We start from the raw sequence: 21426 nt of genomic DNA, 5'->3' as shown, positions 1-21426 counted from the left end.
AATAAAAACTATTAAGTTCATCAATTCAAATTTTACTAATTATGATTCGTAAATATGACACCAAATTTTTATACGTACAATTCAATTAAATAATTAATTATTGAAAATGTGTATTAAGCTCATAATATTATATTTATTATTGATAAACAAGATCAAAATATTATTCTTCAGAAAAAAAAAAAAAAAAGAATAAAAAATTTATTTTATCAGTATAAATCTCTACTCCATGATGCTGACATGGGCTTGCCACCTTATGTACACAATAATGATTAAGAACAGGACTTCTCTCCCTATCGCAAACCCTAATTCCATCAATTTATCATACACAATCTAATTCGATCAATATGTAAGTATTAAGATTACTTAATTCTCACACGCTTTTTTTATTTATTTAATTTTTGTGTGTTAATATTCTGTTTGGTTGCTGAGAAAATTGAAGGAATACGAGGAAAAAAAAGAAAAAAAGAAGAAGAGCTCATCAATTAAACCAGAGGATACGTTGATGATAGAGCTCTCTGTGTGAGATTTTTTTTTTTTTTTTGAATTTGATGATGATGGAGATGAATTTTTTTCACAGGTCACAGGAGGTGATAGCGAGGGAAGCGATAAAGCACGCATTGAAGGCTCTGCGGAAGCGGCATTTGCTTGAAGAAGGAGCTCATGCTCCGGCTTTCATCGCGATTTCTAGGCCGATCGCCTCTCAGGTACTCTTATCTCTTGCAAAATTGGTGATTTTTTGGAATTCTGATTTTGTGCTGCTTGTGAACTTTCAAATTGTTGAAAAATGCACTCCAAGTGTTTGTTGAATTGCTAATTAGGGAAAGATAGGATATGTCGATTGTGAAAGGCAATGTTAGGCGATCTTAGGTGATATAAACTGCTTAGCTCGTCAAGGGTGAATGCCCCTGGACTACCCGGCAACTGGTCTGGCGAGTGGGGTTAGTTGTCTGTAGGTTTTACTGGCTAAGAGGCAAGTCCAAAGGATTCTAAAAAATTGTTCGAATTGCTTTTATTTACAGTCCTAATGTTTTGGGTCGTTGCAACTCACAATGTTACTTTGATGATGGTGCGTAAGTTAGTAAGCATAGAAGTTGTTTTCCAATGAAGAAATAAGTTTGTGAATTGCTTGGCTACACCATAGGCACTATGACATGGCCTAGATGTAGTTTATACCTGATAATAAGTGACCATATTGGGATTGGGTGTGTTAACCCTTCATGGAGGAATTTGGTGCAGCTAGAAATGAATACTTGCCATTATTTTTCTGGGCTCTTGATTTCTATGCAACTTTACATTGCAACTTTATATTGTTTTGGTAATTTTGAATGTTGTGAGTGAGATCCTTGGTGCGTGTTTGTTAAGGGTTCAGAATGGAAACAGAAAGCAGAAAATTTGGAGTTGGAACTTCAGCAATGTTACAAAGCTCAATCTCGATTGTCTGAGCAACTTGTGGTGGAGGTTGCTGAGTCCAGAGCTTCAAAAGCATCGCTTCAAGAGAAAGAAGAAGGAATCACTAATCTGCAGACAGAGTTGACCCAAACAAGGTTACCTTTTGCACATGTTTTAACCCACTAGACAGATAGTTTGAAATTTTCAGGCTTTTGTGGGAATGGATGATTCCAACTCAGGTATTTGCTGCAGGGATGAATGCTCTCAATTACAGGCAGACCTAGAAGAAAAAATTAAAGCTTTAGAATTGCTTGTGAGTGAGAACCATCAACTTAAAGCAGAACTGGAAGAGATGACTAATAAAGCTAAGAATGCTGAGGCTGAAAATAAGATGTTAGTTGATCGCTGGATGCTGCAGAAGATGAAGGATGCAGAACGACTCAATGAGGTACTTCATATTTTTTCCATAATTTGAATCAAAGCATTTAATTGGGTATAAGAATATAGTGTCAAAATTTTTTTTCCCAGTTTTTTTGGAATCTTCTGGTATTAAGAGTAGCACTCCAACAGAAGATTGATTGGGATTTAGAAGGATTGCCTGTGGAAGTGTTTTTTTTTTTTTTTTTAATTAATATTTGTGTGTGTGAGTTATGCCACTACTTGTAGGAAACTCCATCAAACTGTTGTTAGTTGGAACGTTATATAATTTATTTATACAAATACCTTTGTGTTTACCAATCAAAAAATACTACTGTGTTTGCTTGTACATTTCTGTCATAGCTTGTGAGTGTCTAGGAATCACTAATACCCCCTACTAAAATGAGATTTGTTCAAGTTACATATAGGGGTCCTCTTTCTTATGGATGATTTAGAAAAACCTAACTGCAGGAAGAACAGTTCCTGCACAAACCAGAATATAGTGTTTTTGGAGAACTATGCAAAAACATGTATGTTGAATGTTTAGTGCATTCAATTTGTGGGTAAGATAACTGAAACCTTAATATAAGGTGTATTAAATGTTGCCAAGAGCTTTGTAGCTCAGTGGCAAATATTGTTCTCCTTTTTGAGGAGAATCAGGGTTCAACCCCTCCTCCACTTATCGTAACAATCAAATTATAAAAAATAAAAATTAAAAATTACCAAAAGTTATTTTATTGAGGTGTGAGATTGATTGTGTTAAGATAATTGTGGTCCTTGTGGATATTTCTCAAGCTTCACAATGAAGATGTAATTGCCTTTCTCTTGTCGTGTGTTTTAGAGGAACATAATCATATCATTTTGTGGGTGCTGAATGATTTACAAGACATAACCTTCTTCCCAGAAAAGAATATATATGAAAAGCCAATGAACTTTGGCTCAAATGGCACCTCCTTTCCTTGTAGGAGCAAGGTGGAGGGTGTAATTGTAGGTTCAAAACCCACCAAGAGCGTGTGTAACTTACCAATTAAAAACCAAAAGAATGATATATATATACATGCAAGACTGCAAGAGGTTTAGTGAGAATTGGGAAATTTTATGTACTTCCTTTCAGTTTTGGACAAGGGGAGATTTTCGTTTCTTGTTACTTGTTTTCTGTTTATAACTAAGTTTTGGTTTACCTATTTCTTGGTCTCCTGTTATCTTCTTTGTGGGTTCAATTGTATATATTTTGTTACGCTTTACATGAGGCTTGCCCTTTAAAAACCACATATTATATATCATAGATGAACACATTTTATAAAGACTGCATATTGGGGCAATTCTATGTTAGCTTCTGATTTGACATATAATATATAGAAACAGATTAATCAGGGGAAGGTTTTGATCTGTTTCCCTTGATTGTAAATGAGTCTCGGTTTATTTATTGCAATCCTGTTATTCATAGCGTATATCTGAATAACCTTAGTTTTCTATGATCTACTAGGCAAATGCAATTTATGAAGAAATGGTTGATCGGCTCAAGGCTAGTGGTTTAGAAAAACTTGCTCAACAACAAGTAGATGGTGTGGTCCGTCGAAATGAAGATGGTGCTGAATTTTTTATGGAGTCAACCATTCCCTCTATATGCAAGCACAGGATCAATGCCCATGAAGGTGGCTGTGCTTCCATATTGTTTGAGTACAATTCTGGCAAGTTGGTCAGTGGAGGGCAGGACAGGACAATCAAGATGTGGGATACAAACACAGGATCACTAAGCCATACTCTCTATGGTTGCCTTGGCTCTGTTCTTGATCTTACCATTACCCATGACAATAGATCTGTCATAGCAGCAAGCAGTTCGAACAACTTGTATGTATGGGATGTCAACTCAGGTCGGGTCCGCCATACTCTCACTGGCCATACTGATAAAGTTTGTGCTGTAGATGTAAGCAAAGTTTCGAGTCGTCATGTTTTGAGTGCAGCTTATGATCGTACCATAAAAGTTTGGGACTTGAATAAAGGTTACTGCATTAACACAATCATTTGTCACAGCAATTGCAATGCTCTTAGCTTCAGCATGGATGGACAAACCATTTGTTCTGGTCACGTTGATGGGAATCTTCGATTATGGGATATTCAGACAGGAAAGCTACTTAGTGAAGTTGCTGCACATTCACTTGCTGTAACATCTATATCTCTGTCTCGGAACGGAAATGTAGTATTGACTAGTGGAAGGGACAACTTGCATAATTTGTTTGATATGCGATCTCTGGAAGTGTGTGGCACGCTTAGAGCGTCTGGAAATAGAGTGGCGTCTAATTGGAGCCGGTCCTGTATCAGTCCAGATGACAACTATGTTGCTGCTGGATCCGCTGATGGTTCTATCTCCATTTGGTCTATATCTAAAGCTGATATAGTGAGCACTCTGAGGGAACACACTTCTCCGGTGCTGTGTTGTTCTTGGAGTGGGCTTGGGAAACCTTTAGCCTCGGCAGACAGGAATGGAATTATATGTACCTGGACATGATGGGTACGCTGTCAATATTTAAATTAGTAACATGGAGTCTGGTCAGTTTCAAGATGTTTAGATCTCTTATCTACATTTTCATATACTGTATATTAGTTAAAATTAGGTGTGGGATTGGTGTAGATATTGAATTTTAAAGAATTGTACATTGTGATTATCCCTCCCTACAAAAAAAGAACAAAAAAAAAAAAAGAAGATTGGCTAATCCATAATCACGGATTTAGAAACTTCCACTTCCAATTCTCGCAGTCTTGTACTCCTTATGTATCACTTGAATGTTGAAACCATAGTGGGTAAGCATGGTTAGAGAAGATATTTAGATCATGCAGCAATTCCCAAGTCTCAGCTGCACTTCTGCTTTTTACTGCACAATTTACATACTGACCTCCTTGCTGCAGGTGAGAATGATGATACCATAACCCCACCAGGTCCTGGGCTCCCAGCTTAACTGCCATTTAGAGTGAGTTTGGAAGTTTGGAGGGAGAGGAGTAGAGAATATGAGGGGAAAGAAGGAAGGAGGGGAGGAGAACGGTTATCATTTGATTTTTTTTTTTGTGTGGATGTTTTAAGAATGTAAATGGGAAGGAGAGAAAATGATAAAGACGTCATTCAAATTGATTGTTATATCCCTCTTTTATGCCATTTAACGGAATAGATATAAATTAACATCATAAGGGTAAAATTGATAATTTAAAATAAATTAATACAAGTGGGAACCCCTACTACTCTAAAATTCCTAATTTGGAGGAACTAAAAATGAGGGGTGTGGATGATAATTTAAATGGAGAGTAACATAAGAAATTCAAGATTTTTTTAGTCTTTTTAAGTCATCCAGGAGAGTTCAGAATAAACAGTTCGCATTTTGGGGGAGATGAATGTCCTATTCCAAAGTAGATGGGAGGTAAGTGCCGTAATTGAAAACCTTAGGAGAGGCTAATGCAATTTTTCCTATCTATATCTATAAACTATTTATAAGTCGAAACATTGCTTTTAATGTTTTTATGCTCTTATTGAACCACATTATCGACTGCATCACCATTTTTTTTGTTATTGTTTTGTTCCTCTAATTTTTTTGATAATATTAAATATATTAACCAATTGACTTAACACTTTCATCTTGGACAGTTTTTTTTTAATAATATTTTGGACTGTTTTAACTTTACATTTAATTTGCATTTATACATTCATCTATTTTTAATTTAGAAAGAGTTCTTTTCACACCTTTCTTTTTCTTGGTTACTCTTACTTCAATCCATTTAGTCCAGTTCGATCTAATCCAGTTTACTTGGTTCAATTCAGTCCACTTAGATCCATTTCAATCCATTCGCCGAGTTAATCAGTCTATTTCAGTCTAAATCAGTTCATTTCAGTCCATTTGGTCCAATCCACCTCGGTCAATTTGGTTTACTTTGGTACACTTCGGTCTAATTCTGTCTACTTTTGGTTCATTTCGATGCACTTTCTTAAGAATAGGAAAATATACATTTAAGTTAAAAGTACTTGTAATGGTGGCAAAAAGAAAGGCCCAAGCCCACTAAGAACAATGGTGCCTTGTCCTACACATCTTGCTCCAAATAATAAATTTTTAAGAGAGTGGGTCTTAAACCCAAGTGCAATATAAAGATAGGTCCAAGTTTAAGACTATTGAATTCAGAATAACAAGTAAACGAATGTAGGACAACAGTTGAGGATAATACCCTCCTCAGGCAAGTTCGAGTATAAATCTTTTATTAATAACTTAAGCTCAAATTCTCTTACAAGGTTCTCCTTAGTTCTCTCCCCAGTTTTCTCTTTCTTGGAAAATGTTCATCTCCTTTTTCTAGGGGGTTTCCTTTCTTTAATAGTTTCTTCCCTGGCATCCTAGCCCTCCATCTGTACGTTTCAAGTAATCCTTCAAGATACTTGTCCCATCAGGACCATTTTGGAGGTGGTAGAAATAGTTGCTAGCTGTGATGTTACTATTCAGGTGTCATTTCCTTATTAATGTGGTTGATTAGGTTGGTGCAGAGTATTGAATGCGGAGGTGGGAGGTGTCTTCTTCAAGAAACTTCCGCCCACCATCCTCGCAGGTCTCGTCCTCTCTTGTTGATGTCCTTTTCTTTATTCTTGGGCTTCAATAAGGTGTCAGTCATCCCTTTGCTCTCTTGTTCTCCTTGGGTGGGTGGAGTCCCTTTTGCCTATTTTTCTTTATTTAGATTGGACGCCTTCACCTTCGAATTAGGTTCCTCAGTCTTCGGCTCCCTCACAGTACCTATTCTAAATCGGAATTTATTAAAAAAAAAAAATATATATATATATATATATGACAAAAAGTAATATTATTATTTTTAATTGTTTAGTTTAATGATTTGTGGTATTTTTTTTTTCCTTTTTCCCCTTAGCTAATATTAGTAGTTTAGTTTTTGAATAAATTATACAACTTTAGTGTTTTGATAAGATATAATTTGAATTTGAAGACCAATTGAGGATTATTATTATTATTATTATTTTTAAAGGGTTAAGAAATTTGAAGATTTATGACACTAAAGTTAATAAATAAAAGGAGGGAGATGATAAGTTTTGCTTTTAGTTTCTTTTTAAGTTCTACTGATTTTAAGCACATAAAAAAAATTCTCTTTTGATAATAATACTAGTATTAAGTATTAACCAAGATACTAAATATGTTATTGAGGATATGTTTCAAGCGGAGGGAGATAATAGAAAAGAGAGAACTTCACCTATTCTCTCCTTGCCCTTCCCACCATATCTTCCCCATCTAAATATTGGGTTTTGTTAGACTTCTATTAAGCTTCCTGAGAAATAATTTATTATTATTTTTATTTATCTATATTATAAAATTCACAGAACTTAAACTCTGTGGTGACCTTAAATTCTATTTTTAGCAGTCAACAGACCCAAAGCGAGTAATAATATCCATAATCTTTTTGTCATTTGTGATATTAAGGTTCTTAGAGTTCAAATTCAAAATCCTTGGTAGACTAGCTTTCTTCAAAGTCTTTTGCTACATTTGTCATGACATGTACCCAGTGTTCCAGTCTTGGACATTCGTCTCTAAATTGTATAGAATGAAAAGAAGCATTCTATAACAATGAAGATGCTATCACTTTAGAAACATGATAATATAAATAAACCTCAAGCCTCATTTTCTTTCAATGATAAAAAATAAAGAGGTTAGAGTTCTTTCATTGACAATCAAGGATAACGATCCCAACATTTCTCACCCTACAATCCATAACACAACCAATGGAAATTCAAAAGAAAAATCCTGAAACCATAAATGAAACACAAAATAATTTCCTCATCTTTCCTTTGTTGCTTTTTTTGGTCCCCTTCCCCAAGAACAAATGCAGTGCACAAATTTTACAAAGAATAGGTCTACCCAGCTCGAATCCTATCCAACCAGTCAACACTCTTTCGTGCCTTTTGTAGCTGTTGATCAATGCTTCTCCTAGATTTCTCATGGTATTCCACACTTCTCCGTGACCTTTCCATTTGGTCATATGAGATTCCTAACTTATCTAACTTGTCAATGTTATGAAACTTGTAGTCATGAATTTTCAGTTTTTCAGACTTATCTATGCTCTTCCTAGGTGTTTCTCTCCAGTCAGAACTCTTCCTAGGAGCCTCAAAAAAATCAGTACTCCGTCTGGACTTCTCCGATCGGTCTGTGCTGCTCCTTGAACCATTCCTTCGTGAAGGTGACTTTTCCACTGAAAATATGAACTTCTTTAGATGCCTAAGATATTCTGGATAAAGTTCCAAATCACAGTGGTTTCCTCCTTTGAGCCACAAAGGTTCATACTTCTCCTGACACATTTGCCAAAGCTGCTTGCCATGAGAACAGTCGACAACTTCATCAGCAGTTCCCTGAATGACAAGGGTAAGATACCAAATCAGATAATTTAATACTTAATTCAGAGATTGTGCCAAGTATAACTAGAAATAACTAGAGAGAATACGCATGTGTAATGCAAGATTGACTCATCCCATGACCATGGACCAAGACAAACATTGTCAAGAACAGCAGCTGCTAGAACTCCATATAGCAGTGCCACAAAACAAAAACAAAAACAAGAAAAACTTAACTTTATTTTTTAACTTCTGATCAACGATACTCTCCCAGATTTAAATTTGTATTTTATGTGCCATATTTGACCAAGACCTCAACTTTATGGGGGTGTTTTTGTTCCACACATAGCATATAAGAAAATATTGTTTAAACCTCAAATTACCTTGAGGAACTTAAAGAAAAGATTTGGAAACGTTCTTTAATAGAAGGTGTACATGCAAGTAACATTTAAAACCATAAATGTCTGATGAGCAACTTAATTCACCTGTTTGTTAATTTGATGAACAACTCAGATGTAAAAAGGTACTTGGATCACAACAAGTTGGCATTTGCCACAAATGACGAAAGATCTTTTTTTAGCTCTATTTAAAACTATATCCTCTATTAGGCCAATGATCTCTAACTCAAATTGCGCCTCCAACCACCTCCCCCCCCTCTCTCTCTCTCTCTAAAAAGGGGATGGAGAGTGAGGTCGTGGGTTCAAAATTCATTGGGTGTGCACATGTAACTTGCCAATTAAAAAAAAAAAAAACCTCATATCTTCTATGAAATCACAAACTGCCATGTCTTCTTCCATTGCTAATTTTCTAGCCGTCCTCTTTCCTTAGATGCCTCCTACAACAACAACAAACAAAGCCTTAATCCCAAATTTTTGGGGTTGACTATGGATTCTCGACAGATTAGTTAGGGTTAGTTATGTGTATTCTTTTCCTCCATTATACTCTATCTAAAATCATAGTCTCTATTACTCCCTTAATTGACATGTCCTTAGATGCCTCCTACTTAATATAAATTTAACCTCTTTGCTAGTATACGCTTTAAGTCTTTGTTGAAAAATTATCTCCTTGTCATAATTGTCACTACCTCAACCTCTTTTCTAGGATACACCAGCCTGTTTCTTAATTGCCAGGCATTCAACAACTCTAAACTTCTAATTAGTCTCTTACTATTGGATAAGGCAGAATGCAGATATTAGATTAGAAACTACACAGCATCCCATACCATAAAATTTTCACTCCTCTTAAATTGAAGCTAGTTGATGTCGTGAGCAACAATATAAACCAAATTTAAAAAGGTGATAGGAACATATTTTATGAATAATGGTAACTAGGTTTATGCTCCATTTCTACTTTATTCACCTCAACAAAGCCCTATTTTAATTACTGGAGGTCAACTACACATTCTATAATAATCTTGCTGCAACAGATTCTGCTCAATCCTTACTGTAGACGTAAACCTTTATCTCTTATCTCTAGTCCTTTAGGTGCCTTACATAAATAACAGTTTCATCCATTGCTCTTACTTGCATGTGATACATGAGCGTCTGGTATTCAACCACCATCTCTGGCTTCTTACAGAAGCACATATTCTATCCTTACTTCTTTTGCCACTCATTCTTCAACATTTCCATTTTCAGGAAATTACCTGAGTCTCCAAATTTTCTATCACACTTATTTTGACATTATTTTCTGCAACAATTTGATTCTAAAGTTTTTATAAGACTAAATGGTATCATTTTATTTCTAGTATAAGCCCAACTACCCCCAAGAATGACTACATGGGTTGTTACAATTGCATGATACTGCATTAATGTAGTCAACTAAAGAAACAATAAATAGAAGCAGCATGTAACCAAAATTAGATAATGGTAACACTCCTATATTACACTATTGGCAAACAAGATATTAAATTCTGGACACTTACGTGAATTACCAGTACAGGACACTTTACCAAAGGAATTTTGTCAATATTCTGCACAAAAACAAATTAATATTCAGACACAGAACAAACACAATATTTTTGGATTTAACAATCTTTGACAGTGTTATAGATCAATAAACAAGAATTCGACCTTATAGATGTCAAACCAGTATGTGCGCTTCACAGGATACATGACTCTTAAGCCTGATAGAATAGGGCTATGAAGAACAACAGCTCTTAGTTTAGGTAAACGGGCAGCAAGATCCAAAGTAGGGCCACTTCCAACAGATTGGCCATACAGAATTATATCTCCCTGCTTAGTACCATAGTTCTCTTCTAGACACTTGTATGCTGCCTCAATGTCTGCGTAAGTATTTTGCTCACTTGGCTGCAGAAAGGTTCACATATGAGATTCAGAGTGCTTTTGTGTAGCATGTTTTAATTGTAGAACTATAAAAGGAAATTAATATTGCCTTAATTTTTTTATACTGTGGTTACCTTTCCTGATGACTGCCCGTAGCCAGAGTAGTCATACCTGCATAAATTTAATAAGGTGATTGAGAGTATATTCAATACATGAGGCTCAAGTGGAAAGTCAGTTGCCTCTTATCTAGATAACTCTACAATAAGAGAGCCATCATATAATAAAATGGGCACTGTAATCTATGGCTTAATGCTGCCAAGGAATATCTTGTGGTGTTCAGCCTTAGAACAAAGGCTCACGCATATGACAAGCAAATATAATCTTCAATAAATAATAATCATAATTCTTATTGAAACAAGGAAACATTTTTCTAAAGTATAGGCAAGTGAAGCTCCTTTTAGGCTTGTTTTTGCTACTTTGCTTCCATATGTAAAAAAGTTTTCTTTGCCACATAACCAAAAGAGATTCTTTTCTTCTGCTTCCAACAAAAATCCTTTTTTTCTTTATTCCTTTTTTTTTTTTGGGGGGGGGGGGGGGGGGGGTGGTGAATTCAGGAGGGTGCAGGTAAAAGAATCCTACTCAAAAGGGGAAAAAAGTAGTAAAGTCATTCTAAATTACTAAGGCATAATTAGTGTACAAATGTACACGAGTAAGTATTTAGAAGCTAAATTTTTGTGCAATCAATGTCACAAATAAAATAAGTGGCACGGTTGGTGAAATATCACACATTCTGATCCCACATGGTGCTTAAGTTGGGCAAAACTTGATTTTGTAATTTATCATTAAAATAAATTAATGTACTAGTCCTAACCATGCATTGATGCATTCACCAACATTTATTTAAATCCATCTATAAAACTTTTTTCTTTTCTCATTACACCTGGACCAAAAAGTGAACCACAAATAGAAATTAATGTACTGGTCTCAACCAAGCATAGGTGCATTCACCAACTTCTTTAAATTCATATAACACTTAATTTTTCTCCCACTAAAACCCTGGACCAAAAGTATACCAGAAAAACAAATCGTTGTACTAGTCTCAACCATGCAGATGCATTCACCAGCCAATTTGGTAACTGTTGTGGAATCAATTGATTAAGCTTAGCAGGGTAATAGAAATTCATATGATTCTCCATATCCACTACCAATGTCTATTTAATTGGGTGAAGAATGAAAACAACCTAAAAATAACATTAGATGTGTAAGAATTCAAATCTATACAGATAACAAATGAACAAAATCTATATGTGTGTGCATTCTTTTTTCCCATCGGATGCAAGATTCAGACCTAAGAACCAACCCAACCCAGCCACCCTACATCCCAATCTACTTGAATTCCTTGTTTCATCTAATTTATCACCAAGTTTTCAATGAACAAAGTTTCTCTCTAAACTAGTTTGGAGAGAAGCTCTACAAACTTCTCATATATCTCTATATTGAGTGTGAATTTTGAAAATCTAACCGTTAGATTGTATGTTTTTATTATATTCTTCATGCATATAAAATTTCAAGAAAATTAAAGATCAATTGCTATCTCATCAAATAAATATTAAAATTTCAAATTTTTATGATCTAAAATTGTGTATAAAAAATGTTTATTGATCGAATAGTAAATAATATTCAATTTAAATGAAATTTGATATGTATATTAAGAAAATAAAGAACAATAAAATTTAATGATTAGATTTTCAAAATTCACACACACACACACACATATATATATATATATATATATATATATATATACAAGAATTTTGAAACTTCTCTCTGAACCACTATCACAAGAATTTTGAAACTTCTCTCTGAACCACTATCTCCCATTACTTTTACCCAAAGAAACTTTAAATTCCCACATAAACACAAAAAAGGGTATCTAAAAGTCATCTTAGTTTCACCAATTCACACACAAAAACATGACCAAATTTCACATGTATGAGCAAAATCTTCCAAAATGGACAAAAGGGTAGAGAGAGAAGAGTTACCCAAAGAGATTGACACGCAAATGGACGCTGAGTTCGACGAAAAGCTCGTACATTTGGCCAATATCAGCTGCATTTCCATGAGAGTAAAGGAGGGTAGAGGTGGCCATGGGGTGCCGAATATAAACGGCAACGATCTCAGTGCCACGACGCGTTGGAAGCCTCAGAACCTCGATGTTTGCACGGCGAGGGAATGAGTCCAAGACCAAAAGGCCAGTGGCATTATCTGTAATTAGCTTGTAGGAAGGTGGGTTTGGAGGAAAGAAAGCAAATTTTGCAGCCATTGATGAAGTCATCCCACCCATTATTCTCTCTCTCTCTTTGTGTGTCACTGACTGAATCAAGTACTGCAAAACTGTGTTTTTGGTTATAAGATGAGAGAATAAGAGAGAGAGTTCTCAGAAGGAAATTGACATTCCTTGGAATTTTGTCAAGTTTTCTTGTGCTTGGTGTTTGCACAGTGAAAAGAGACAAGAAGAGTCAATGAGAAGTGTGCGTAAGAGAGATTTGTGGGGAAAGTGTGTGGGACTGTTCTCTCTCTCCTATTCTTTAGTTTTTTTTTTTTTTTTTTTTGTTGAGAAACAATCATATAATGTACCCACTTGGTCTTATGTAGTTGTCCATTACTCTATGAACATGCTCCACGTGTTATATCACTTTCCCTTTTTTTTTTTCTTTCCCTCCCTAATTTGTTGAACTAAAGATGAATAATGAATATCACTGCTAATATAAATTTTTACTATGGATGAGTTATAAAGTTGTTTTAGATTGTTATCTAGATGGACCACTTATGATATTTTATCGTCTCCACTTATAACTTATCACCCTAGTGTTTGAGAAAAAAAATTATGACTCTATACTTATTGGAAAAAAGAGAAAGAAAAAAAAAAAAAGAAACCCACCACCAATCTAGTTCAAAAGTGGTATGTAAGGATGCTACCAAGAAAGGGTGGGATTAGGTGATGGGTCTATTTCGTCCTTTTATTAGAATGGAAGCTGGAGAAGTTGAGATTGTCATTTTTATGGAAAGTTTTTATATGTGTCTCGTCTCGTCTCGCGTATTGAACTATTCTTTCATTAACACGTGAATTATACATAGTCTATTTTTAGAATTGAAGCAGGACAAATTGGAATGATGTCATTTTAATGAGAACTTTTCATATGCATCTAAGGTATGAGACAATCTCTCTTGTTGAATGTTAATGCTAAGTATGCAATTTTTTCAAAACATTTTTCACAATAAAAAGTTGATTGTAAGTGGTGGTAAAAAGTTTTGGGTTTACCAATACTTATAATCAAGCATTTTAATAATTTTGAAAATTTTGTGTAGATGGTACTAGTAGTATTGTTTTGCCATCTCTAATCAGGTAACTTTTCTAGAAAAAAAAAAAAAAAAAGTGACTTTAGTATAAATGAAATAAAGATGAAAAAGAAAAGAAAAGATAGGGACAAATCGGACAATGGCAAGACTTAAGAGTGTCAAGAGAAAGATGATTGTTCTTAGATATGTTAACAGAACGTCCCTAAAAAAATTAAAAAAAAAAAAAGAAAAAAAAAAGAAAAAAGAAGAGAGAACATGTAAAAAATAAATAAATTAGAATTATGTATAAAAAATTAAATAATATAACACACACTCGAAGCAAAAAAAATAGTTAAAACCTGTTCCCATTCCATTCTTCTTCAAGATTAGGAAAATCTATACAGAATGGAGCAGGATAGGAAGATATGAAATAGTGTTAATTTCCTTTTCTTTTTCTTTTTTTCCTTTGTCTTTAATGTATTTTAGTTATGAGCTAACTTGAGTAGATCTCTTGCATTCATGCCCCACTATATTTTTGTTTTATTATTTTTGGCTATAACTAAAAAGCAAGACTTAGGTACATTATTTAGGTGCTGTTCCTTAGGTTACCTTTTTAAGATTTTGCCATGTGGATTTTTTCTCGTGGAATGAAAGTGTATTTTTTAATTAAATAGCTACATGGCTAAATTTCAAGAGGGGAACCTAAGGAATAGCATTTAAAGTACTATACCTAAGTTTTGTCCATAACTAAAGAGCAAGACTTAGGTACATTATTTAGGTGCTGTTCCTTAGGTTCCCTTTTTAAGATTCTGCCATGTGGATTTTTTCTCGTGGGATGAAAGTGTATTTTTTGGTTAAATAATCACATGACTAAATCTTAAGAGGGGAACATAAGGAACAACACTTAAAGTACTATACCTAAATTTTGTCCATAACTAAAGAGCAAGACTTAGGAATATTACTTAAGTGTTGTTTCTTAGGTTTCATTTTTAAGATTCTGCCATATAGATTTTTTCTTGTGAGATGAAAATGTATTTTTTAGTTAAATAGTCACATGACTAAATCTTAAGAGGGAAACCAAAGAAACAGCACTTAAAGTACTATACCTAAGTTTTGTACATAACTAAAAAGTAAGACTTAGGTACATTACTTAGGTGCTGTTCCTTACATTCCCTTTTTAAGATTCTGCCATATGGATTTTTTCTTGTGGAATGAAAATGTATTTTATAGTTAAATAGCCATATGGATAAATCTTAAGAGGGGAACCTAAGGAACAACACTTAAAGTACTGTTCCTAAGTTTTCTCTATAACTAAAGAGCAAGACTTAGGTACATTACTTAGGTGTTGTTCCTTACGTTCTCTTTTTAAGATTCTGCCATGTGGATTTTTTCTCATGGGATGAAAGTGTATTTTTTAGTTAAATAGACACATTGCTAAATCTTAAGATGTGAATCTAAGGAACAGCACCTAAAGTACTGTACCTAAATTTTGTCCATAACTAAAAGGCAAGACTTAAATACATTACTTAGATGCTATTCTTTAGATTCCCTTTTTAAGATTCTGCCATGTGAATTTTTTCTCGTGGGATAAAAGTGTATTTTTTAGTTAAATAGCCACATTACTAAATCTTAAGAGGGGAACCTAAGGAACAACATCTAAAGTACTGTTCCTAAGTTTTCTCCATAACTAAAGAGCAAGACTTAGGTATATTACTTAGGTGCTGTTCCTTAGGTTCTCTTTTTAAGATTCTGCCATGTAAATTTTTTCTCATGGGATGAAAGTGTATTTTTTAGTTAAATAGACACATTGCTAAATCTTAAAAGGGAAACCTAAGGAACAGCACCTAAAGTATTGTATCTAAGTTTTGTCCATAACTAAAAAGCAAGACTTAAGTACATTACTTAGATGTTGTTCTTTAGGTTCTCTTTTTAAGATTTTGCCATGTGAATTTTTTCTCATGGGATAAAATTGTATTTTTTAATTAAATAGCCACATGACTAAATCTTAAGAGAGGAACCTAAGGAACAACACCTAAAGTATTGTACCTAAATTTTGTTCATAACTAGAGAGTAAGACTTAAGTACATTACTTAGGTGCTGTTCCTTAAATTCTTTTTTTAAGATTCTGCCATGTGGATTTTTTCTCATGGGATGAAAGTGTATTTTTTAGTTAAATAGCCATATAGCTAAATCTTAAGAGGAGAACTTAAAGTATAGCACTTAAAATACTGTACTTAAATTTTGTCCATAACTAAAAAGCAAGACTTAGGTACATTACTTAGGTGCTTTCTTAGGTTCTCTTTTTAAGATTCTGCCCTATGGAAGAATCCTCATTTTTTTAAGACTTGGACATATTTAGATGAGGTAATTATTGAATACTTTCGAAATACTATGAGTGCATACTCTTCTCTCTCACATAATTGTGGGTCTTACTAATTAAATTCATGGTGAGACCCACAATTCATGTGAGAAGGGAGAGTGCATATTTATTGTACTCCCGAAATATTCAATAATTTTCCATTTGGATGTTGTTAACTCAAAAATTTTCACTATTATAGGGGCACCATTTATTTATAACGCATGTGACAGTTTTATTACAGAAAGTTATGTTAAATTTATATCCTTAAGTAGTGAGTAGTAAGGCGATAATTATCGTCACAATAAAGCTTCAATAGAATTTTGAAATGCAAGAATGAAGATCCATGATTAAATCTTATCTTGTAAGTTGTAATTGAGTATATGGTACCTTATCATTAAAATTCTAAATAACATGACATTATATACCTTCAAAAATGTGTATATTTGGTTCAAAACTTAATTTTATTAAATTCATGGAACTTTTGTCTTTTTATATTTGCAAACCAAAAAATAGAAAATAACAATCAACAAGAGAAGATAAAAATATATGGATGAATTCCTTTTGGGGCCTTTTCTTAAATAATATTTTTTTAAAACTAACAAATAAAAATTCCATAGAATTATTTTATGGAATTTAATAGGGGAAAATTTTACCTCTAAATCAGTTTAGAGGAATCTTCCTCCAACTCACTACGTGACAGTTGAAAGATCATCCATATGTACTTTTTAGTTTTTAGTCACATGCATGACTTTTTTTTCCCCCAAAAAACGTAATGAATCATATGACCTTTTTAATAAGTCTCGTAAACTTTTTTTTTTTTTTTTTTTGAGAATTAAGTCTCATAAACTTGTTTAAATAATATAGCTTAATAATCATATAAATTGTCATGTAGTAGATTAGAGAAAAATTCCTGCAAACTCATTTGGAGGAAATATTTGTCAATTGAATCGAGTGATCTTAAAGGAGAGAGCTAGAGAGAGACAAAGAGTTTTTTTTTTTGGTGAAGAATCAAGTCGAACTGACTTTTATTGAAAAAACTAAAGCAGATCACGAATTACAAAAGGAAGGACATCAAGTGGAATCTCTTTCAAGCCACATGTGAAAATATCCTACAAAGTTTTCCTTTTTTGCTAAAACATGAGCAACAATATTGCCCTTGCGTTTAAAACGAGTGCCTTTAGCTCTTCCAAAAGGCTGACATACACTGCAACCTTTAATTACCTCACCAAACTTAGCTAGAACTTCTTCTGCACAGCAGCTGATTAATAATGGTTTGAGCATCACTCTCCATGAATGCCAATCTCTGCTGCGAATGGAAATTTTAATTGTTCTTTGGAAGTTATTTTGAATGAAAATTTTAATGTGTAGTTGAAAGTTATTTTTAAAAATATTAAAAAATATAGGGAAAAATGTTCATACACCTTCTGAACTTTGGATTAGTGGCCAAGACATCCCCTAAACATTTTTATTGGCCAATTTACTTCTTAAACTATACACACATGCCAAATTAATGCCCCCGTTAGTTTCGCGTTAAAACACTAATAGAATAAGAGCACATGAGAAGCATGCAAACTTTAAAAACTAACTAAATCACACAATAGAAAGAAAAAAGAGAGGAGAGAACTAGTTTGACCGGTAGAGAGGAGAGAGAGGCAGTAGAACCAAAGCCACCGTGGAGCGCCACCGAGTTCTTCATCCAGCCATTGTCTCACTGCTTGTATCTTCAGGTCCTCTCTTTTTTTATTTTATTTTTATTTTTCTAATGCAAGTATTGTTCTTTTTCTATCGTGTGATTTGGTTAGTTTTTAAAGTTCACGTGCCCTTATTCCATTTGTATTTTAACATGAAATTAACTAGGGTCTTAATTTGGCAGGTGTGTATAGTTTAGAGATTAAGTTGGCCAATAAAAAAGTTCATGGGTATCTTGGCCACTAATCCAAAGTTGAGGGACGTATGAACATTTTTCCTATGTATATATATATAAGAGCAAGAAAAATTCATTTCTAAAGATACTAACTACTAAGAAAGAGATTATTGTTGGTCATCAAAAAAAAGAAAGAAAGAGATTATTGTTCATTTATTATGTGGTATGGGGTTTTATAAAATCAAAATTAATTCGGGTCCATATTTTGTTAATTGTCTTAAATAGACTGACCCCGAAAATAATCAATACTATATAGAATAAAGTTTCTTTGGAGAGAAACATTTCAAACTTATCATATATTTTTATATTGAGTGTGAAATTTGAAAATTTAACCGTTGGATTGCATGTTCTTATTATATCCTTCATGCTTGCAAAATTTCAAGAAAATCAAAGATCAATTGTTATGTCATCAAATAAATGTTAAAATTTCAAGTTTTTGTAATCTAAAATTGTGTATAAAAAATAAATTCATTGATCACATAGTAAATAAAATCCGATTAAACGAAATTTGATATGCATATTAAGAACATAAAGAACACGAAATTCAACGATTAGATTTTCAAAATTCACTCTTGAAAAAGAGATATATGATAAGTTTGAAAGGTTTCTCTCTAAACTAGTTTGGGGAGAAATTTTGTTCTAGTGTCTTTAAGAGTTAAAGGTTTGTATGGTTAGCTAAAAAGAAGTGGAGTTCTTTGTTTTTATTTTTAGTTTTTAGTGGGCCTACCAAAAAAAAAAAAAAAAAAAAACCTGAACTTGTACTTAGTTTTCATTTTCAGTATTCTAAAAGTTAGATTCAAGTACAAAAAATGAATACACTTTTTCAGTATTTTCATTTTCATAGAAAAACAATTTTGTAAATATTGTGAAAATGCAAAGTGCCTCACTTGATTGATTTTTTTAGAGAGTGTCAACTTATAATGTCCGTTCTTGATCATAACTCTTTATTATCATACCAAAATATCAATAAATTTTCACATAACTCACATATATTTTCACACATACATTTAAACAACAAAATAGATATTTTCAAACACATGTACCGAAAATCCTAAAATCTCTCCGAAGAGATAGCAGTACAGTCTACCAGATAAATCTCTCAACAACCAGATCTGAGTGACACATCTTGTTAAAAAAAGAAGAAGATCTAAGTGATACAGACAGTGATAGCTATCACTGTTTAGTGATACAGACATATATTAATAGCTATCACTGTTTAGTGAGTGATTAAAATAGACCAACGACTCTCTGTACGTACCGGAGCTTTAAGCAAGTTGAACTAGATTCAACACGAGGCTGAGAAAGATGCATCCCATTGCACACTTGATTGTGCAATGCCAAATGTGTATGATGAATATCAATGATACCTAAATGTGAATGCTTGAATAGATGAATATCATGTCAACTGAACTGGCACACAGAGTACGGCAGATCTAATTGACTTTTTAGCTCTATGGTTTAAAGCTCCATGAAAAGACTTTTCCACTCCTGCAGACACAGAAAAAGATAAAAACTGTCAAATTTTTTAATCTTAATTTTTTATGTTTAAATAATATTATATATATTTTTATATATTTTTTATTTATATATATTTTTAAAAAATACAAACAATATTGTTAGAATGATATTATCAAGTGAGTTCTTATTTTTTTAATTTGAAATTATGTTTTTAACTCACAATTTTAGAAATTTTAAAGTACAGGCTTAGTAGCTCCTAAGACTTTATGATATTTATAAAATATTGAGTTCAAAATTTTTTGTCAACATCTTAGGGCCACTTTTATGAAATTTTTTTTGTAATAATATGGTGTATGTAGGACGAAAAAATTATATATATTTAAGAAAATAGTCAAATACTCGAAGAGGTAAAATATACTAGCTCTTGCAGCAGTAGACTTTGATAAGGTGAGTAGTGTAGTATCCTTTTTATTATTTTTAAAAAAGTATGCCAGTCTTTGATGAGCTTGCTCACTGTGTGTTTGAAACTTTGGAAACAAGAAGCAAGGAGAGAAGGAAAAGAGGACGAGGAAGAAGAGAGGAAAATGATATTCTTTGTTTGGTTGAGATAGAAAAGTAAGGAAGGGAGGAATCTACTTTTCTTTCGGACCCTATCATTTTTTTCCCTTCCAAATTGGGAGGAAATGGACAGGAGTATTCTGATGAAAAAATTTGAGGTAAAAAAAAAATTCTTTTAAAAATGAATTATAAATTAAAAAAAAAATCTAAAAACTACAAAACCAAACACCTACTAACTTTTATACGTTATCATTTACAGTTGATTGCTTTCCTCGTGAATAATTGGGTGAACCAGTCTATTTAAGTGCTGTGGGATCACTACAATTTTTCCTTCCTTTTTAATTTTCTTTCACAAATCATATATACAATCAAAAACCTCATGAGATTTCTCCATTCTTGTTCCTTTCTTCTCCTTTCCCTTTATATTTTTCCTTCCCTTCTCTTCTCTCCTCTCCATTTTACCTAACATATAATAGATGAAATTGAACTCATCAAACCAAGACATCAATTAGTTTTTGATATAGGCAGGGATTGAACTCCAGATTTCTTATTCAACCATCAAAAACTTTACCAGTTGAGCTAGTTAGAACCCACTGGCAAAAATAAGCCGATTTTAAACTTACTTCGCAAACATTTGTGTTCTCTTCTTCCCATAAATAGGGAAATCCATTTCCTTTTGATGTGGAGGCAAATTTTCAAAAAAAAAAAAAAAAGTTATTTTCATCATGAGCCCAACGAGATTTATGACTGAGAAAACAAAAAGTTAAGATCCTTTAATAACAATTCTCCCATTTTCGTATTAAGAAGTGAAGAACCTATATTAGACTCCTATTCCCTTATTTTTAACTTAAAAAACATTAAGAGTTCAAATCTCATATCCCCTAATTATTGAATTTTTAAAAGGGAAAAAAAATAAAAAAAACACACACTCACAAAAATTAAGGAACTATTTGATAACGTTATTTGAACAACAGTTTTCGTTATTTAAACAACACAACACGTATTTTCATAACACTTTTTCACCCACACGTATTTCCATAACACTTAAACAACGTTACTAGAACAACATTACCAAACAACGTTACCAAATTGTCTCTTACCTGAGACACTTTTAGGTTCCAATTTTCTTGAATTTTTAGGCTCTTGTAATTTGTAACTTTCTGCACATCTAGTAGCATTAATAAATAATTAAAGGATTTTCCATCTTTTTATATATTTTTCCTATAAGGACGCATATCAAATTCAAGTTTTAGGGAAAATTATTAAACTCTATAATCTAATGGATGTAAGAAATTGACGCTATAATTTCAAAAGTAATAAATTGAACTCTAAAGTTAAA

The 21426-nt window shown here is 33.1% G+C and overlaps 2 protein-coding genes across 3 annotated transcripts; one reads left to right on the top strand and one right to left on the bottom strand.

Annotated features, from left to right (window-relative positions):
- The first annotated feature begins 222 nt into the window (after window positions 1–222).
- On the top strand, window positions 223–4557 carry LOC126704423 (autophagy-related protein 16). Of its 2 annotated transcripts, XM_050403435.1 has the most exons (5): window positions 223–346; window positions 578–704; window positions 1363–1544; window positions 1642–1837; window positions 3293–4557. In XM_050403435.1, coding segments are annotated over exons 1-5 (1530 nt in total). In that variant the 5' UTR covers window positions 223–344; the 3' UTR covers window positions 4316–4557. The 2 variants fall into 2 exon arrangements, with proteins under 2 accessions (XP_050259392.1, XP_050259391.1); XM_050403434.1 differs by lacking the exon at window positions 223–346 and having other exon boundaries at window positions 540–704.
- Window positions 4558–7437: 2880 nt separating this feature from the next.
- On the bottom strand, window positions 7438–13026 carry LOC126704424 (uncharacterized). Its single transcript, XM_050403436.1, has 5 exons — window positions 12492–13026; window positions 10584–10620; window positions 10237–10473; window positions 10089–10136; window positions 7438–8182 (listed from the first exon to the last, which is right to left on the bottom strand). Exons 1-5 carry the CDS (start codon window positions 12791–12793, stop codon window positions 7691–7693), a joined length of 1116 nt encoding a protein of 371 aa, XP_050259393.1. The 5' UTR covers window positions 12794–13026; the 3' UTR covers window positions 7438–7690.
- Between the last annotated feature and the right edge of the window lie 8400 nt (window positions 13027–21426).

This window comes from Quercus robur, chromosome 10 (assembly GCF_932294415.1).
Source record: "Quercus robur chromosome 10, dhQueRobu3.1, whole genome shotgun sequence".
NCBI lineage: Eukaryota > Viridiplantae > Streptophyta > Magnoliopsida > Fagales > Fagaceae > Quercus > Quercus robur.
This window is presented reverse-complemented; position numbering and strand designations above follow the sequence as displayed.

Excerpts from the sequence above, each read along its gene's own strand:
- LOC126704423 (XM_050403434.1), top strand. The coding sequence starts at position 549 with ATGATGATGGAGATGAATTTTTTTCACAGGTCACAGGAGGTGATAGCG. Across the intron at positions 705-1,362 it reads CTAGGCCGATCGCCTCTCAG|GGTTCAGAATGGAAACAGAA; the intron begins GTACTCTTATCT and ends GTGTTTGTTAAG. Across the intron at positions 1,838-3,292 it reads ATGCAGAACGACTCAATGAG|GCAAATGCAATTTATGAAGA; the intron begins GTACTTCATATT and ends ATGATCTACTAG.
- LOC126704424 (XM_050403436.1), bottom strand. The coding sequence starts at position 12,793 with ATGGGTGGGATGACTTCATCAATGGCTGCAAAATTTGCTTTCTTTCCT. Across the intron at positions 10,621-12,491 it reads TTGCGTGTCAATCTCTTTGG|GTATGACTACTCTGGCTACG; the intron begins GTAACTCTTCTC and ends AAATTTATGCAG. Across the intron at positions 10,137-10,236 it reads ACTGGTTTGACATCTATAAG|AATATTGACAAAATTCCTTT; the intron begins GTCGAATTCTTG and ends GTTTTTGTGCAG.